Source organism: Panicum virgatum, chromosome 9K (genome assembly GCF_016808335.1).
Source record: "Panicum virgatum strain AP13 chromosome 9K, P.virgatum_v5, whole genome shotgun sequence".
Taxonomy (NCBI): Eukaryota; Viridiplantae; Streptophyta; class Magnoliopsida; order Poales; family Poaceae; genus Panicum; species Panicum virgatum.
The window spans coordinates 10,578,028-10,594,548 of NC_053144.1; the positions used below are offsets into that span (position 1 = coordinate 10,578,028).

General features: G+C 49.0%; 1 protein-coding gene and 1 long non-coding RNA gene across 2 annotated transcripts; both read right to left on the bottom strand.

Moving 5' to 3' along the window:
* Positions 1-329: 329 nt before the first annotated feature.
* LOC120648522 lies at positions 330-1,709 on the bottom strand. The gene is made up of 2 exons (XR_005664976.1): positions 1,650-1,709; positions 330-430 (listed from the first exon to the last, which is right to left on the bottom strand). It is a non-coding gene; the product is annotated as an uncharacterized LOC120648522 (long non-coding RNA).
* Positions 1,710-12,730: 11,021 nt separating this feature from the next.
* LOC120650051 (protein FAF-like, chloroplastic) lies at positions 12,731-14,785 on the bottom strand. The gene is made up of 2 exons (XM_039927007.1): positions 14,612-14,785; positions 12,731-14,518 (listed from the first exon to the last, which is right to left on the bottom strand). The coding sequence occupies exon 2, from the start codon at positions 14,466-14,468 to the stop codon at positions 13,146-13,148; it is 1,323 nt and encodes a 440-aa protein (XP_039782941.1). The 5' UTR covers positions 14,469-14,518; positions 14,612-14,785; the 3' UTR covers positions 12,731-13,145.
* Positions 14,786-16,521: the final 1,736 nt, after the last annotated feature.

The following is a 16,521-nucleotide window of genomic DNA, read 5'->3' on the forward strand; positions in this document are numbered from 1 at the left end:
TCGATGATTCGCGGATCAAAACGAGTTCAAATCACACAAAACTTCGCAGGGAGGATCACAAGGGTCTTGAGAACAACTCCACGGAAGGAATCGACGAATCAATCCATGGTTTGGAAGGAATCGACGGTTTGGCAATCAAGAACGGGGTTTTCTCTATAGACGAAAAGCTCAAGAACTTGGTTTTCAAGGAGCTCGTGATTCCTAGAGGTTTTGCGCTAGGCAATAGGGACTAGAATCAAGTCAAAGAGCTCAAGAAACCATGCCAATCCCAGACTTCATGATCAAACAAACGAAATTGAAAATCGTTGCGAAACAAAGCACGAAGTATCTGAGATTGAAACAAATTCAACTCCCCGGAGGGCACAAGGAGGGAAGGGCCTCCTTTCCCACGAAAATCTCCTTACAAGACTCAAGAATTCATCCCTAGAACCTATTGTCGGTCGAAACCCACCGGCGAGTAGCGACAGGCAACACGAAGAGCCGGGAGGTCGCCGGGGCGCTGGCAGGCCCTGCTCCCTCGTCGACGGCCCGCAATTCCGTCACGCGCCCGGAGATTCTGTGGAAAGCCGGGCGTGCCACCTGACCTGTACCCGATCTGGAGGGTGCGAACGTGCTCCAAACAGTTTCCTGCATACAAAGACACGTGTAAATGTAAGTCCGAGCCATGGTCGGTTCCCCGGGACGACTCTTGCATCGGCTTTAAAGAGCCGATCAAGTCCCGGTGTCAGATGGGATCTGTTGCATCCAGATATTGGTGAATAAAGCAAATAACTATAAAGCTGCTTCAATTAAATCTAATTAATCTAATCCACGATGGTAACAGCTTCACTGCTAGATCGGAACATTCTACACGTGACTAGGCCTAATGAACATAACAGACAACTAAACCATAACCCAAAACAGAGGTCTAAGAACTAGCAAGAGCCGATTCCCGGAACAATCCCTATCAAGGCTAAGATAAAGCATCTATTACACCACCAGATCATCCAATCCGTTTGCAAGGCCTAACCTAGCAGATATTACGCCAACTCTTAAGATAAGAGCAAACCATAACATATTAGATCTACTAGACATAAAAGAAGCAGGGTGTTGCCTCTGTGCAACTAATTCTATGCGACAAGAACTGGCATGAGATTGAAACGTGACTGCACAGAGACAACATGATATTCGTAGATGATAAGCAACGAAGCACAACAGATCTACTAAAAGCCATGCTATGAACATCAAGATAACTAGCACTACTCGCCATCAAAAACGCTTCAGTACGAGTAATACCAAGATAAAAGCAAGAACAATACTGCCCTGATTGCAAGAAGCGATAAGGGCAGCATGGCACTTACTTGGATGAAACCCGAGGATTAGGGGTGGCGATACGCCGAGAGTTGTTGTTTGCGAGACGTGATGACGCTCTCCTTTACGAATAACAAAGGATACATATTTATAGTCCGGAGACTTGGGAAACAATCTAAACTAATCTTGTCCCGATCGGACTCTATCTCTAATCTTAAACTAAATATAAGGATACATGGCCCATGTGGCCCAGATGCTCACGCAGGAGCCGATTTACAAGTCTTCTTAGTCTTCTGCTTTAAGCTCATCTTGCTTTCGGCCCATAAATTAATCCGGTTAATTTATGGCGATAACAGAACCTTACCTTAGAGAAGGAGAGGGAGAGGAACACCGAGAGACAGAGAGGAGAAAGAAGGGGTGGCGCCTAGCTTGCTGCACTCCTGTCCAGCGCACCCCACCAGGGAGAGGGGGGCGTCACTTTGTTGCCAGCCCCCGCCACCTACTCCAGGTGCCTCCCTATTCCTTTCCCTGCAAGTCTCCACCTAAAGACTAAACTACCCCTAAGGCTAGAAATAAACTAGAAGGCCCTTAGGGGCAAAACCGAAAAAGATACATTGAAGTCCATCTGACGGCTGCGACGACTTGGAGAACTTTGCTTCGACCCGACGCAATTCCTCTGATGTCGCCACGCGTCCTTCTGGAATCTTCACGGGGGCAGTTTTGGGAAAACTGCCGAAACCGAGTTCGGGTGCGGTTTTGGAGGAACCGCGAAACCTTCCCGCGCGATGTTTCCGGGCACACACGCCAAGCCCGATGTTGCCACATGTCCGACCTCCCGCCGGAACCCTAGCGCCTTCGTCATCCCTGACGCCATCGCCGTCTCTGTCCGACTTGGCCGACGTCGACGCATCCCTGCCGTTGGTTTTTCGCGAGCTACCAACAAACTCCACGCCGTCCCGCCTTGGCGCCAGGAGTGGATCGCAACGCGGCCCAGCAGTGGCCCAAGCATCTGGGCCGCCCTTCTCCACCGCACGGTCATCCGGTCGGGCCTCCAACGCCATCCGCAAGGTCTCCCGCCTCCGCATGGTCATCGAGCTCCCTGCCACCGCAACGCCGCCGCATGGTGCATCGGCACGTGCCTCGCTCTTGTCCAAACCATCTCGCTGCCACCGCGCCATCCGTGTACCTGCACACCACAGACCAAGAACTGGCGCAATCTCCATAGAGTCGCGACTATACACAGTTAGTCCACTCCACGTGTTGGCAATCACTCATCACACCAAGGAGCAGGCCTCCCCTGCCTCTCACGTCGTCGTCCTCTAAATGAACAGCTAGCAAAGAAGCAAAGCAAAGAAGCGTCGCCATCAGGAAGGCAAGGCAAAGCAAAGCAAGCAAGACAAGGCAAAGCAAAGAAGCAAAGAAGTGTTACCATTGTTAAGATCGAAGCCGTCGTCGTCATCTTCTTCTAATCTAACGTTGAGGTCAAAGGCAAGCGTTGCCATCAGCCATTGCGCCGTGAAGCATCGCCAGGGAAAGAAAATCAAAGAAGTGTCGCCAGAGAAAGCAAAGCAAAGGGAAGCAAGCGTCGGCAGGGAAACAACTCGGTTTAAATATCCACGGTGAATCTATAACGTCGGAGGGAGTGGCGCCATCGCAAAATTGTTTTCCCGGTCGAAGGAGCGAAAAAAGGGCCAAAACGCACGCCAACACCATCAAAAAACGTTTTTCCCGGCCGAAACGAGCGAACCGCGGTGGCAAAACGCGCCCCAACCACGCGCCACGCGGGCTGGAACAGCGCCAAGCAAAATGGGGCATCCATCAAAAAAAGTTGCGGCCACCCGGACTCGAACCGTGGTGCGCGCGACCCACACCTGGCTCCACTCACCAACTGGGCTAAAGTTGTTTCTCGGAAGGAATGCACCCCCAGGTCTATTTATTAGGGGCAGACAGGGAAAAATACCCCCTAATTAACTCCACCTTGGTTACCGTGATCATGTCCTAAACGTTCAGTTTTTCGGAACGGAGGGAGTATAAGAGAACACATATTCTGAACTAGTTCTGATGAGAAAGCGGTGTGTCGCGCGACCGAGCGAGGCCGTCACCGTTCACCGATAGATCCGATCCATAGGGGATTCACTCCGGCAAAATCAGCCCGCATACGCATGGCAAGAATTAGGCCGCATGAATGTGCGATAGATTTCCTGGCCCCCTGATCGAGCACAGCTCACAGCTGTGAGAGAGAGAGAGAGACTTTAGGCTTTACCGGAACCAAGAATCCATGGCGCCACTAGCTGTCGTTCTCGCGTCTTACATTCGCAACCGCGGCGTCCATTCCGCATGCAGGGCTTGCGTTGTTTTTAAGTGGAAGGAGGAACCGCTGCTTTCTTTATGCATAGGCGGCAAGGGAATTTGGCGGCGATGATGCGTGGTGCTGGCCACTTAATTGGCCAGTGACTGCGCGTCTGCTAGCCCCGGCCGGCGCTGAACGTGAGCCATGCGATGCTGTGAGGGCGCAATAGTTTTATGTCCCTCTGAAAGCAAGGGTGAAAGCGGTGGAAAGGTGAAAGGGGGGAGAATGTTTGCTGCGGTGGATGGAGATAAGGTCGCATCTCCTCCGATCAGGAGGAATTCGAATGGAAGCCCCCGACCCCGACTGCGCCCGTCGAACATCCGCCTGCAGCCAAAGATGCACGCATTGCGTGTGGCGCGCATTACTGCATTCCGACCCTACTTTTATTTCTCTCAGTCCATGCAGCCAAATAAAGGGTCAGCGTTTTCTTTTCAGTTATTTCAGTCCTGCGAAGGGGATGCGTGCCTCTGATCTCTATGCAAATGCAAGGCTCCTGCAAGGTCTCGTTGATCAAGCCGAATGCACAGCAACGAACGAGGCAGGCGACTGAAGCAGCTGACAAGACGAGTGGGGCCTTCACTGTCAAGAAGCTTCAGCTGCGTGGACAAACGGAGAAGACGTCGACTAGGTGCCATGTCTTGAAATGGCCGCTGTACCCTCGAATACTCGGGAATTATAAAGTTTTAAATTTAAAAGTGGCAGCTCGCCTCTCCCCTACAAAATACATATATGGGCTTGTATACACACATGATCTTTTTTAGCCAATTGCATGATATTTTATTTTCCTGTTGACATTTCCAACATGGTTTCTTTTCTGAACATTATTCTAGCCGGGCTTTATTTCCTCATTTCTCAGGTGGGAATTTTATTTTTGCGGCGAAGGCAGAAGAGAGAGCAGCCGCATTGCCATTGTTAGGCGGTATAGGCGAACTTTTTCATATTCCGGTCGGCATTAGTTTTTCAACCTGGGATTGTAAGATGCAGTTTGCTATACTAAGGGTAAAACTAAAGTGACTTTTTGCCGAGGACAGGGAAAGTATTAGGTTCTTTCTTTTCCACGTCGTGACGCACCACGCTCTCATTTTCCATAAACTATATCTCTCTGTAGCTAGCTTTATTAATTTGTTATTACAACAATTATGCTATAGACCTGTAGTGGGGCTGACCCTTTCCATGACTTTTTTAACATAAACTCTTGTTAATACGTGCATATATAGTACTACCAATGGGATCGACTTGGTATGGTACCTTTTAAGTATAGCATACGTCATTCGCGCGTATAATACATGGTCACTTTCCAATATGGGTAGGTCGACATGATGACAACAGCATCATGGAAGAACCAGCATCTCATTAAGCTTATTGTTTTTACACTGCATTATATTAAGGCCAAAATTCTCTTGCTAAGTGAGCCGATAAGAGCCGTACCTTAATTCCTACGCAATTGTGCCCATTGGACATGGACGCATCCCTTTCGGTCGTCACTTGTTGACGCAGTTGACTTTGGGATGAAACTACTTTTCCTTGATGACTTTGGTATTATATATTTTTCTTCTACTGCTGCCGCTGTTTTTTTTTTCCTTAGCCGCAATGTTGATGTTGTAGACTGGCCCCTAACCCCCCCCTATACAAAAAAAAGAAACAGGGGGGGCAGAGTGGAGTCCCTTTGTCGGGGGGGGGGGGGGGGGGGGGGGGAATGTAGCAACTTATCCATAGACAGACAGACTAATGTGTCTACAGGCATAGGTGAAAGAACCAAACACCTCCACTGAACGCCACAGATCATGCATAGTGTCATACGTGGGGAATAAAGTTTGACCTCATGGGTCATGAGAGGGTTCGTACAAGTACTTTTGGGGAGAGAGGGTGGCTAAATTATTTTAGCATGCACTGAGCCCAGGAATTCAGCCTAGCTATGTTGGTCAGCACTTGATGGTTAGCTAGTATACTTGTCTTTGGACCATCAGCTCAATTTTTTTTTTGAGGGGACCATCAGCTCAATTAGGGTCATAAGTGGGGCGGCAATAACTAATAACTAACATCCAATGACTGGATTCTCCTTTCTCCTACCACACATTCCATCTCGGCATTTGTCGTAACTCCCATCCCAGCACAGTTCCAATCTTAAAACTTTGTTCGGACCGGCCCGGACGACGGTGCTGCACTTTTAACTTTTAAGCTTCTAGCACTACCAAACGGCTAATATGTCGTGTGCCAAATGGTTTGCCGTGTGCTAAAAGACGGGCACACGACAAACAGCCCCTTTGCCGTGCGCCGCAAATAAAACACACGGCAAACCCTATGCACACGGCAAAATTGACTCTTTGCCGTGTGCCAGCCCTAGGAACACACGGCAAAAACCAAACACACGGCATATTACCATCTTTGCCGTGTGCCGTCCTCAAAACACACGGCAAACATCGTGCACGTGCCACTCACGTGCGGAGGTGGCGAACGGAGGTGGACGGAGGGACCGACGGAGGTTGACGGCGCTCAACTTTGCCATGTGCCGCATGGGGCACACGGCAAACAAGCCACTTCGCCGTGTGCTATAGCTCGGCGCACGGCAAACAAGACACTTCGCCGTGTGCTTTTTCTTGGCACACGACAAACAGTTTGAAAATTTTGAATTTTCAAAATTTTGAAAATTTTGAATTTTCAAACTCGAAACTTTTTCTACGCTGCAGAGACATTGTTTGGTACTCTGTATTAAAGTTTGGCTTTTTTTCTCGTAATGTTCGCTATATATAAAAATTGTGAATCTGTTAAACGAATTTTTCGGATGAGTCAAATTTTGAACTGCAAGTACATAAAATAATAGAAAAAATTATTGAAAAAATGATATTCGTGTTTCTGAGTGATAAAATAATAGAAAAAATTCTTGAAAAAAATGATATTCATGTTTCTGAGTGCACAGTAAGAGCTCATGTCGTAGTTGACATTGTCATTTCGAAAATGGTGTTCACAAAAAGTTCTCGTGAACGTAGAACCAAATAGTTGTAAAATTCTAAAAAATTCAAACGAAGTCTGAAAATTATGAGATTTGTCGATTTGTTACGCTATCATACATAGAATCTATGATAAAAAATTGAGGGAGTTCCGCACGTTTTGTCACTTACGCTGCTTATAAACTCAAACTTTCCCAAAGAAGATCTGGGTAACGGAGAAAGACGCGGTTAAGTTTGTAGGGGCAAACACGTTCAAATTTGAATTTGGTTTCTACACTTTTTATATAGACAATAGAGAACATAATTGACTTCATGTTAATTTTTTGCATTTTTTGGATCCGTTTGATAATTTTAACGTATTAACTGTATTTATACAACTTTAATCGATATAAATTGAATTTGAACTATTAGTACATGAAATAATGATTTAACATGAGTGAAAAAATTATATTCATGTTCTTTAGTGAACTTTAAGGTATTGTTTTTAATTTCAAAATAAATTTCGAAAATGACATTGAAAAATTTAAAAGAATACAAATTTCATTTACATGGAATATAGAATTGGGTGTTCGCCGTGTGCCTGGGATCTGGCACACAGCGAACTTATTACTTCGCCGTGTGTCCTGGATCTGGCACACGGCGAACCACCCACCACTTAGCCGTTTCGAACTCTCTCTCGCTCATCCACTCGCTCAGTCGACACCCTCTCACAGTCACTCCCGCCCCGCGCGCCGCGCCGCTGCCCCGCCGCCGCCAGACCCCCGCCCACGCCGCCGTCGGAGCTCCGCCCACGCCGCCCCCTGGAGCCCCCGCCCACGCCGCGCCCCGCGCCGCGCTCGCCCTGCTCCCGCCGTGCCCGCCCACGCCGCGCGCCGCCGCCTGTGCTCTTGCGCGGAGGGCCCGCGCCCCGGGCTGCGCCGGCCTCCTGTGCCTTGGGCCGCGGCTACGGTAGCGTGCCGGCCAGCACCGCCGCCCACGGGCCCAGTAGGAGGAGGCGCGCGGCGTACACCCCTGCCAGCGGGCCCAGGAGGAGGAGCAGAGGAGGAAGAGGAAGAGGAGGAGGAGAGGAGGAAAAGGAGCCGGCCGTACAAAGAAGAGCAGAGGAGGCAGCCGTGGGGAGAAGAGCAGGAAGAGGAGGTGGCAGCCGTGGGAAGAAGAAGGAAGAGGAGCCGGCCTTGAAGAGGAGAAGATCGGAGGTTCTCGCCGGAGGTTCGCCGCTCGCCGTTGCTCCTAGGTGAGGATTTCAACAAAAATTTCGCATCCTGTATTTTGGTAGTGCTTTTAGTTAGATTTTTGGTAGGTAGTTGTATTTGTATGTCACTTGTTTAGATAGAAAACTCGATTGCCTGTGATGATATATGCTATATATATTGACCTTGAGCTTGAGCATGAGTGTTAGTCGAAGTGTGTTATTTCTGTTCTATGGACATGCTTATCATGATTGTCATGAAATCATGTGACACATCCATGCCCAAGCAACAACTTGGGTGCGACGATGTTAAGATTGGGCTGGATGTGTCACATGGTTTAATGACGGTCATGAATTTATTTTAGGTTTCTTATGCTTCAAGTTCAAGGTCAAATGAAAGCGAACATATCTGAGGCATGTTTGTTGGTTGTCGACCACTGTGCTGTTTTATTTTTGCAGAATTTGAAACTGAAATGTTCAATTATTGATACTATATAGTTGTTTTTTGTTTGTAGGAGAGGTTGGGGTACCGTTCTTGACTCGTCACTTTGCAGGACAGTTAGGTGAGTCATCACAGACTTTTATTTACTTATCTTGTTTGTGCTTCACGTAACCTAGGCGTCTCCCGTTCGAAAGAGATACGGTTTGAAATATGCAGCTCTTTGCATATATGGAACCGTATGTGTTTCGAATTGTCCACGTCATTTGGACAGCCCAAGGGTGCGTAGATATGGTTAGTTTTCATGGTCAACCCCGATCCGTGCCAGAGTTTCGGCATCACCTCCCTGTTGTTCTCCGGATACACAATCTCCTTGACAGGACGTGTATTTGGAGAGCAGCGGGGAGGTGCTGCCGAAATTCTGTCTCGGCTAGGAGTGGATCATGTAAACCAACCATATCTACGCATCATCGGGTGGAATTAGGATATATCTTCACCTATTAGAGTTTGTTAGATATCGTGTATATGGAATCGATTTTTAAATTTCTCGCTCATATGTTAAAGGATGGATGACCGTGAGTGGATGTACAAGGGCTGGCAAAGCGAACAAGAGTATATTGAGCTTGCTCTAAAGGTCAATGATTTTTTGGAAAAGACATTTGATAGAGGACAGAGTAGAATGCCGTGTCCATGCACCAAGTGTCAAAATAGCATACATCAATCATAATTCACTATGGGTAAACATATTATCACAAATGGGTTTGTGGAAAACTATACCCGGTGGATCTGCCATGGTGAAACCCATCGTGCGAGAGAAGAGGTAGTGAGGCAACGCATCGATGATTATGATACTGATGCCGGTTGCGCAAACATGTTAGCAGACTTTCAGGAAGCACACTTCGAAGAAGGACCTAGAGAGGAACCGTCAGAGCCTACGGCAAAGCAGTATTACGACATGTTGTCTGCGGCACAGAAACCACTTCACCAGCATACCAATGTTTCTCAGTTCGATGCTATTGCACGCGTACTGGCCCTAAAGTATGAGTGTGGCATTAGTCGAGATGGCTTCGACAAAATATTGACAGTTTTTGGTAGTCTGCTTCCGGAAGGACACATTCTTCCAAAGAGCATGTACGAGGCACAAAAATTTCTTCGTAGTCTTAAGATGCTATATGAGAAGATACATGCTTGTGAATTTGTGGTTTGTCATGATATATATATATATATATATATATATATATATATATATATATATATATATATATATATATATATATATATATATATATTGCATGTGCTTTTATGATATATAATCTATGATATATGGTTTGAGTGGGTACTTTAAATGTGAAAAAACAAAAAAATACAGATTGTTTCTGGTTACTTTGCCGTGTGCCAGGCGGCGGCACACGGCGAACTGACCAGCCTTTGCCGTGTGCCGCGGGCTCTGGCGCACGGCGAAGTATGCTGCCACCTGGTCCCCCAACCAGGACTTCGCCGTGTGTCACACGGTAGGCACACGGCAAACCTCTCCTCTTCGCCGTGTGCCCAGGGCCCGCGGCACACGGCGAAGTATCTAATCTTCGCCGTGTGTTACACGTTTAGCACACGGAGAAGTCGACCCCGCCGCCGTCAACTCCGGCCGATGCCGTTTATTATCTTTATTTTGCCGTATGCCATGAATAACACACGGCGAATGTGTTCATCGTGTGCCCGATATATGACACACGGCGAACACCCTCTTCGCTGTGCCAGTGGCTGCCGTCGGTGCTTCGCCGTCGGCCATCCACGATGAAGTTTTCGCCGTGTGCTAAATGGGCTTCACCGTGTGCCCCTGGCACACGGCGAAATGAGGAAATCCGGTAGCCGCAGCAGGTTCACTCACTGAACAAAGATTTAAAAAAAACGCAGAGAATGTGTTGGTGGCACTATGCCATTGCGACAGGTGCAGTACGTCGGCGTCGGCGTCGGCCGGGGACAAAATCTTCTCGGCTGGATGAGCATCGGTTCCCGCTGCAACAGTAGCGGCCTACGCAAATCCCCGCGTACCATCTGCTCGGGGCCTCTCTTTTGCCACCGGCTTTTCCGGTGTGCCGGCCGACGGAGACTGAACCTTGGAGGAGAAGAGGAACAGCGCGGGGTCATGGTTCTTCAGCAACGATTTGGTTCCGATCCTGCTGCCCCTTTTGGTTCGGATCACGCATGCCTTGCAGACGAAGGAGATCGGCAGACGTGATGTGAGCGACTCAAGGCAGAGATACTGATACCACCGGAGGAGCAGGTCTTGGCTGTTCCGTGCGAGAACGGAACGGACCCCTAGTTTCAGGCTAATTGCAATGGCAGTGACAGCCGCTTGGTCAGCGGCGCTCAGAGAGAGGGCGGCGCATTTCCTAGGTGATGTGTGCCTGTACTACGTGTGATTGCCGACCAGGCCGGAGGTCTTATTTGCGTAAATTTTTGGGTGTAGCGTATTGTAGTATTTTTATTTGTATTTGGTAATTATTATTTCATCATGGGTTAATTAGGCTCAAAAGATTCGTCTCGTAAATTATAGACAAACTATGTAATTAGTTATTTTATTTAGTTATATTTAATATTTCATGCATGCGTTAAAATATTCGATATGATGAGAAATCTTGTAAAGTTTTAGAATTTTAATGAAAACTAAACAGGGCCTGAATCAGAATCAGAATGCTGATGTGTGTTCAGCTTCAGCGCATATGAAAAAAAAATACCGGTCGTCTCCGGGTCCAGGTGGTCTCACCCTCCGTGCAGGCTGTCCATGCAATTTCCCGGTTGTATTTTGCATTCCGGTGCGGAGCATCCAGCCTGCGGCGTATGATTGACTGACCCCTGATAGCGGCCTGTGGGCGGCGGCGGCGGCGGCGGCCAGCCGGTTCCAGGCCCGCTACCGCCGCTACTGCAACCACAGCGCAGTGGCCTTGTTTGGTTCGCGCTAGTTTTGTAGGTGTTAGTGAATAGTGACACTTTGACCGTTAATTATGGTGTTAAATAAAGTCAGCTTATAAAACTAACTTTAGAACCCTTGCGCTAGTGACCCTGAAGAATCTAATAAGGCATTTGACCGCGCGAGTATATGATGGTTACTATATCATCACTGTAGCAAATCATCGATTAATTACCTTCATTAGATTCGTCGCGAAAAGTTACACTCATTCCATTCCTAAAAAAGATTTTATAAATAGACTTCATTTAGTATTTCATACATACGAGATTCTTTTTGGTAGCTGGAGCTGGAGTCTAGTCCTGCAAGTTGCCGTGACAGCGAGCCGGGGGCTCACAGGACACGTGACGTGGAGACGAGATCTTCAGTCATCTAAACCACCGGGGGGAGCTGGTTCCTTGTTGGCCACCCCCCTTCTCGAATAATTCAGTGCGTGAGCTCCATCTCCGTTGGTCGAGAGGATTCCTTCCCCACCTTTCTTCTTTTTATGCCTCCCAACACGCGCAAGGAACGGACATTGAGGAGCTTTTCCATGATACTAGTACTAGTGCAGCGCTGCCTACTGTGGACTGACAGCGCTATTACAATAATCAATCGTTGTTACTGGAACCTATGCATCAGAAACAAGGGCAGTGCTGCTAATCGTATCTATATGCATACAACATTATTATTGATTTTCCTTTTGAAATGGGAATGCATTGGAAACAAAGGGTACAGCTCTAGTTAGAGTTCCTTGGATTTTGGAATGGTTAAATTTCATCTAAAAAGGAGCTTTAATGTTTTGGAAAAATTACAATTTGGCACTTTCATAGTTTATCCATAGATGTCATTTGTCACAAAATGTAAGATCCAAAGTCATTCTGAAAAAATAATATGAAATTAAAAAAATTGGGTGTGCATGCATTCTTCATATATGTTGCTGCAGTTGTCCTCATAGCGATAACATTTTTTCTTGTTACAACCTACTTCTAAACTATTACCATAACATATCAATTGTCACAATACGGCGATATTGCCATCAGAAAAAAAATAAAAAAAGAATCCAGCTGTGGCAAAATAACTTAATGCCGCATTATATATAATATGTTCCGTTGCAATGAACAGCAACGACTTTCAACAAAAGTTGCCGTGGCACCATTTACCTCCCCCAGCCAAAGAAAGCACCATGGATATTTCATATGAATAGCACCGAAACGTCGCATGCATATCTGTCTATCCACTCTCAGTGTGATCGATCTAGGGTTACCCAAACCAGCAAGACACGCCATACTAGTTCCCGCATCCTTTTTTTATCTTATCCTTTTTTCCCATTGCGACAATTGTTCGGTACGCACATACATACGTCTTCTCCAAAAATCTTCTCCAGGATCCAACGGACCGCGCTACTAGTAGGCGTCATGCACGAACCCACCATCGCCACAGGATTCGATCGGTACCCGAAAACAGTTTTTAAAAAAAAGGAAAAAAAATCGAAGGCGGCATGCGTCTGAAAATGACAATCTCTGGTGGATATATATGATTTTGCCTCATCCAAGTACAACAGTGAATCTAATAAATCCATAGGGAAACACTAAAGGGTTGTGCTTATACAGCAAATCTGTTAATCCATTGACAAATTACTTACTCAAATCACACCGCAAATAATAAGGAGGCAGCAAGCTACTAGCGCACGAGAGGCCACTGCACGCAAGGGACCAAAGGGGGGCGACCGGTCGATGCAGCACGACCAGTCCCAAAAAGGAAGAACACCAAGCAACACATGGGAAGGATGTGTCGCAAAAAAAAAATGCCCAGCATGCAGCAGCCACTGTGACGGCGACGGATGGACGAGGTTATTATAATGGGGGGGCTAATCAGGACCGTGCTTGATTTGCTAGTGATTAATTTAGGGCTAGCAATGGCGACGCGACGACCGGACTGTCGCGAGCGCAGCGGCGTGTGTGTGTCACCGACGGCTTTGTTGTTCAGGAGGTGGCAATGCAGTAGGGCTCCAGGATGAAGAGCGGCTTCTGCCGCAGCTGCCGGCACCGCCGCACGCTCTGCAGCAGGTCCTGCTTGTCCCCCCGCCGCGACGTGAACAGCAGGAGCTGCTTGGGCTCGGCGTCGGCGGCGGCGGAGGCGGAGAGGTGCACGCCGCCGCACCCGTCCTCGTCCTCCGGAGCCGGCGGGACGACGTCGGTCCCCGTCGAGGCCACGGCGACCGCGGCCGCCAGCGTCGTCGTGGACGACGGCACCCGGCGTAGGCTCGGCCGTGGTGACTGCGCCGCCGCCGCCTCCTCGTCGTCGCTGGCTTCCGCCTCGGGCTCCGCTGCCGTGTCGGCGTGGCACCGGGGTTGGTGGTCCACGGACAGCGGCGTGCTGCCGACGAACTTGTTGATCACGAGCGTCGAGCGGTGCACCTTGGCGGCGGCGGGCGTCTGCGGCTGCGAGCTCACCTTGACCTCCACGACGGTGCCCCTGTCCACCACCTCCACCTCCTCCTCGTCAGCCTCGTCCTCCTCTTCCATCTCCACCTCCGACTCTGCCTCCTGCACGTTCCGGGGCTCCATGGTCGGGAAGTACGGCGCCTCCGCCGCCGCCGCGGTGATCTTGGTCTCCTCGCTCTGGTCGCGCGCGCAGCACTCGACCAAGGAGAGGCGGAGGCGGCCGCCCTGGCGCCTCGCGTGGAGGTACCCGCGCGGCCTCACCGCCACGGCATCGACCACGAGGCGCCCGTCCTCGCGGCGCGGGCGCATCCGCAAGCACGGGCCGTCGCGGCGCGACATGGAGGGCAGCGGCGGCGGGAACGCGCGGCGCGGCGACCGCGTCCCGGCCGAGCAGTGGTAGTTCACCGCGGCGAGGTCCTTGTTCCCTTCCCACTGCTCCTCCTCGTCCTCCTCGCAGCCGCGGTTGGCGGCGGCGGCGTGCTGCCAGAAGGACTCCTCCGCCGGGGCAGCAGCCGCCGCCGCCGGCAGCTCCGAGTCGAGCAGGCAGGCCAGGTCCAGGGACGACGTGAAGTCGCCGGAGCCGGTCTCGTTGCCGAGGCTCTCGGTGCAGACCTCGAGGCTCTTCTGGCTCATCAGGCTCGACGACCGGCGCACGAGCGGGTGCACGTACGGCTTGGACGATGCCTTGTCGGCGCCGGCGGCCGCCCTGTTGACGTCAGCCTGGATGGCGTTCCATATGTCCGCCTGCTTAGGCCGGTCGTCGACGACGGCCTCCGGCTGCTTGTACGGCTCGACAGGGCGCAGCCAGCTGGGCGCCTCGAACGTCGGCACAGCCGGGCCGCGGCACACCGCCACCGACATCCTCGCCGCCTGGAGGAGGATGGATGCGAAGTGGCAGTCTCGCTTGCTCCCTGTGAAGAAGCAGGGTCGTAAAGAGACGTGAGGAACAGATGACTGGCGACTGTTGCGAGGAGTCAAGAGTAAGAGTAGCAGCCAGCAACTACCTCAGAGATGCAGGCACGCCGCAAGGGGATCGGAGCCTGGGATTTGGAAGCACTTGGGGTGTTGGAAGTGGTTGGGAGTAGTGATCTTGGCTTGTAGTCCTGACTCTTTGAGCTGGGATCGCTGGGCTGCACTTCTTACAGAGGCACACCGCGGCTTTGTTTGCAAGCATGTATGGTGTGGTTGCTCGGCTCGGGGGCTATTTGTAGGCGCGGGGCGGGGGCGGGGGCGGGGGCGAGGGGAGAGAGGAAGAGGGGGGGGCATTGGCCGTCCAGGGCCAAAGGGCGAGGGGCCCATGCTCCTCCACTACTCGCCTCCACCATGCTTTGTTTTTTCCTCTGCTTTTTTGCAACTTATGCTTTGGCATTTCTTGCCAGGGTATGTTGTCATGCTCTAGCCGGGATGCATAAAATAATTTTGCTGAGGTTATTGTGGATATATGGTTCTTGTGGATATATGGTCAATTGGACAAAATGATTAGATCATGGGTGATGCATTGCTTGTGGTGACTGGAGCTTGGTAACAAGAACAGAAGGGCACGCGTTAATGGTAGCAAGTCATGCTTAGCTTTGTTCGCTGCGGGTCCACCAACATATGGTTTAGGCTAAAACTATATGGATGTTACAATTAAATGCTTATGATTTAGGGTTTGAGACAACTCTTTGACGTGCTTTAGAATTTTCCTTTTTATAACGTCAGTGCTAGCACATCTTAAAATTAGTATTTTCTTTATCTGCCATGACAGTGTCAGCAAATAGTGGAAAGGGGAAAAAGAATGTTACAGTAGAAGTACTAAAAAAAGGTGTCTGCATGACTGTGTAGCTCCATAATATAATGATCATTGTTATTCAACTCCGTAGTTTTTATGCCCACATATATCTACGAGTAATGTACGTTGTTAACGGAGCAGTCATAAAAATAAGTTATATAGATCTTACAGTCCAAGCATACCGTTATGTTTAGATTATACAAATTTACCAGTGGTTTGTATTGGTTACCGAATTCAGAATATACAAATCTACCAACTAAACTTATGTAGCTAGACCATCGCACCTTTTTCACAATACGTACATGACTTCATCCGACAACGGATAAAATGTTTGCCAATGCGCACTGCGCCATGTTTTCATTTAACACCTAATACATCAGGGGCAGGAGGGGGAGGGGGCACCGCCCTCAAGCGATTTTTCAGTAGAAGGCCTTTGTTTGTTATACTAATGTTTTACTCGAAGACACTAATGTTTTACCTCATCCACATGACAGCTTCATTCATGATTAATCGAATTTTGTGGCTAAAACATCCAGCGTGCACGATAGCCGGTACAAGGCGGCGCACCCGTGTTGTGCATGGGGAGAGACGAGAGAGGTTGCTTTTGTATCGAAGGACAAATTCCTAGCGGTTACTCCCCGTTTACAGCTGGACTGCTGGAGCATCCTCGCCGCACCAATTGTGCTATCTTATCAAAAAAAAAACTAAACTTTGCTCTCGTTCTTGCATATTGGTTTAGGTAAGCACTGCATGGAAAGATTTATTTTTGTTCCTTTATTAGGGTTTTTTTTGCGTCTCCATGCAAGAGCAAGAATTTTCCTTCGTCACTGTCTGGTGCTGAAATGACAATCGCCCTATTCACTGCACACCCCTTGCGCAAGCGAGAAAGCATGAAGCATAACTCCGCTTGCTTTCTGTTTCACATCTTAAGCACTTTTCATCAGCACAGGCAAAATATTTATATGTTTATAGGTAGCCTTTTTCTCCCTTAGCCTACTCATCGTCCTCTTCTTAAGTGGAATGGAGGTACTTTCTCTAGGCTTTAGCACATTTTTGTCGGATAGAGAATGTGTTCTCATGTCTTAGTCTTACTATTTACTAGTAGCTATATAAATCTTTTTTTTATCGTTAATCAACCTCAGA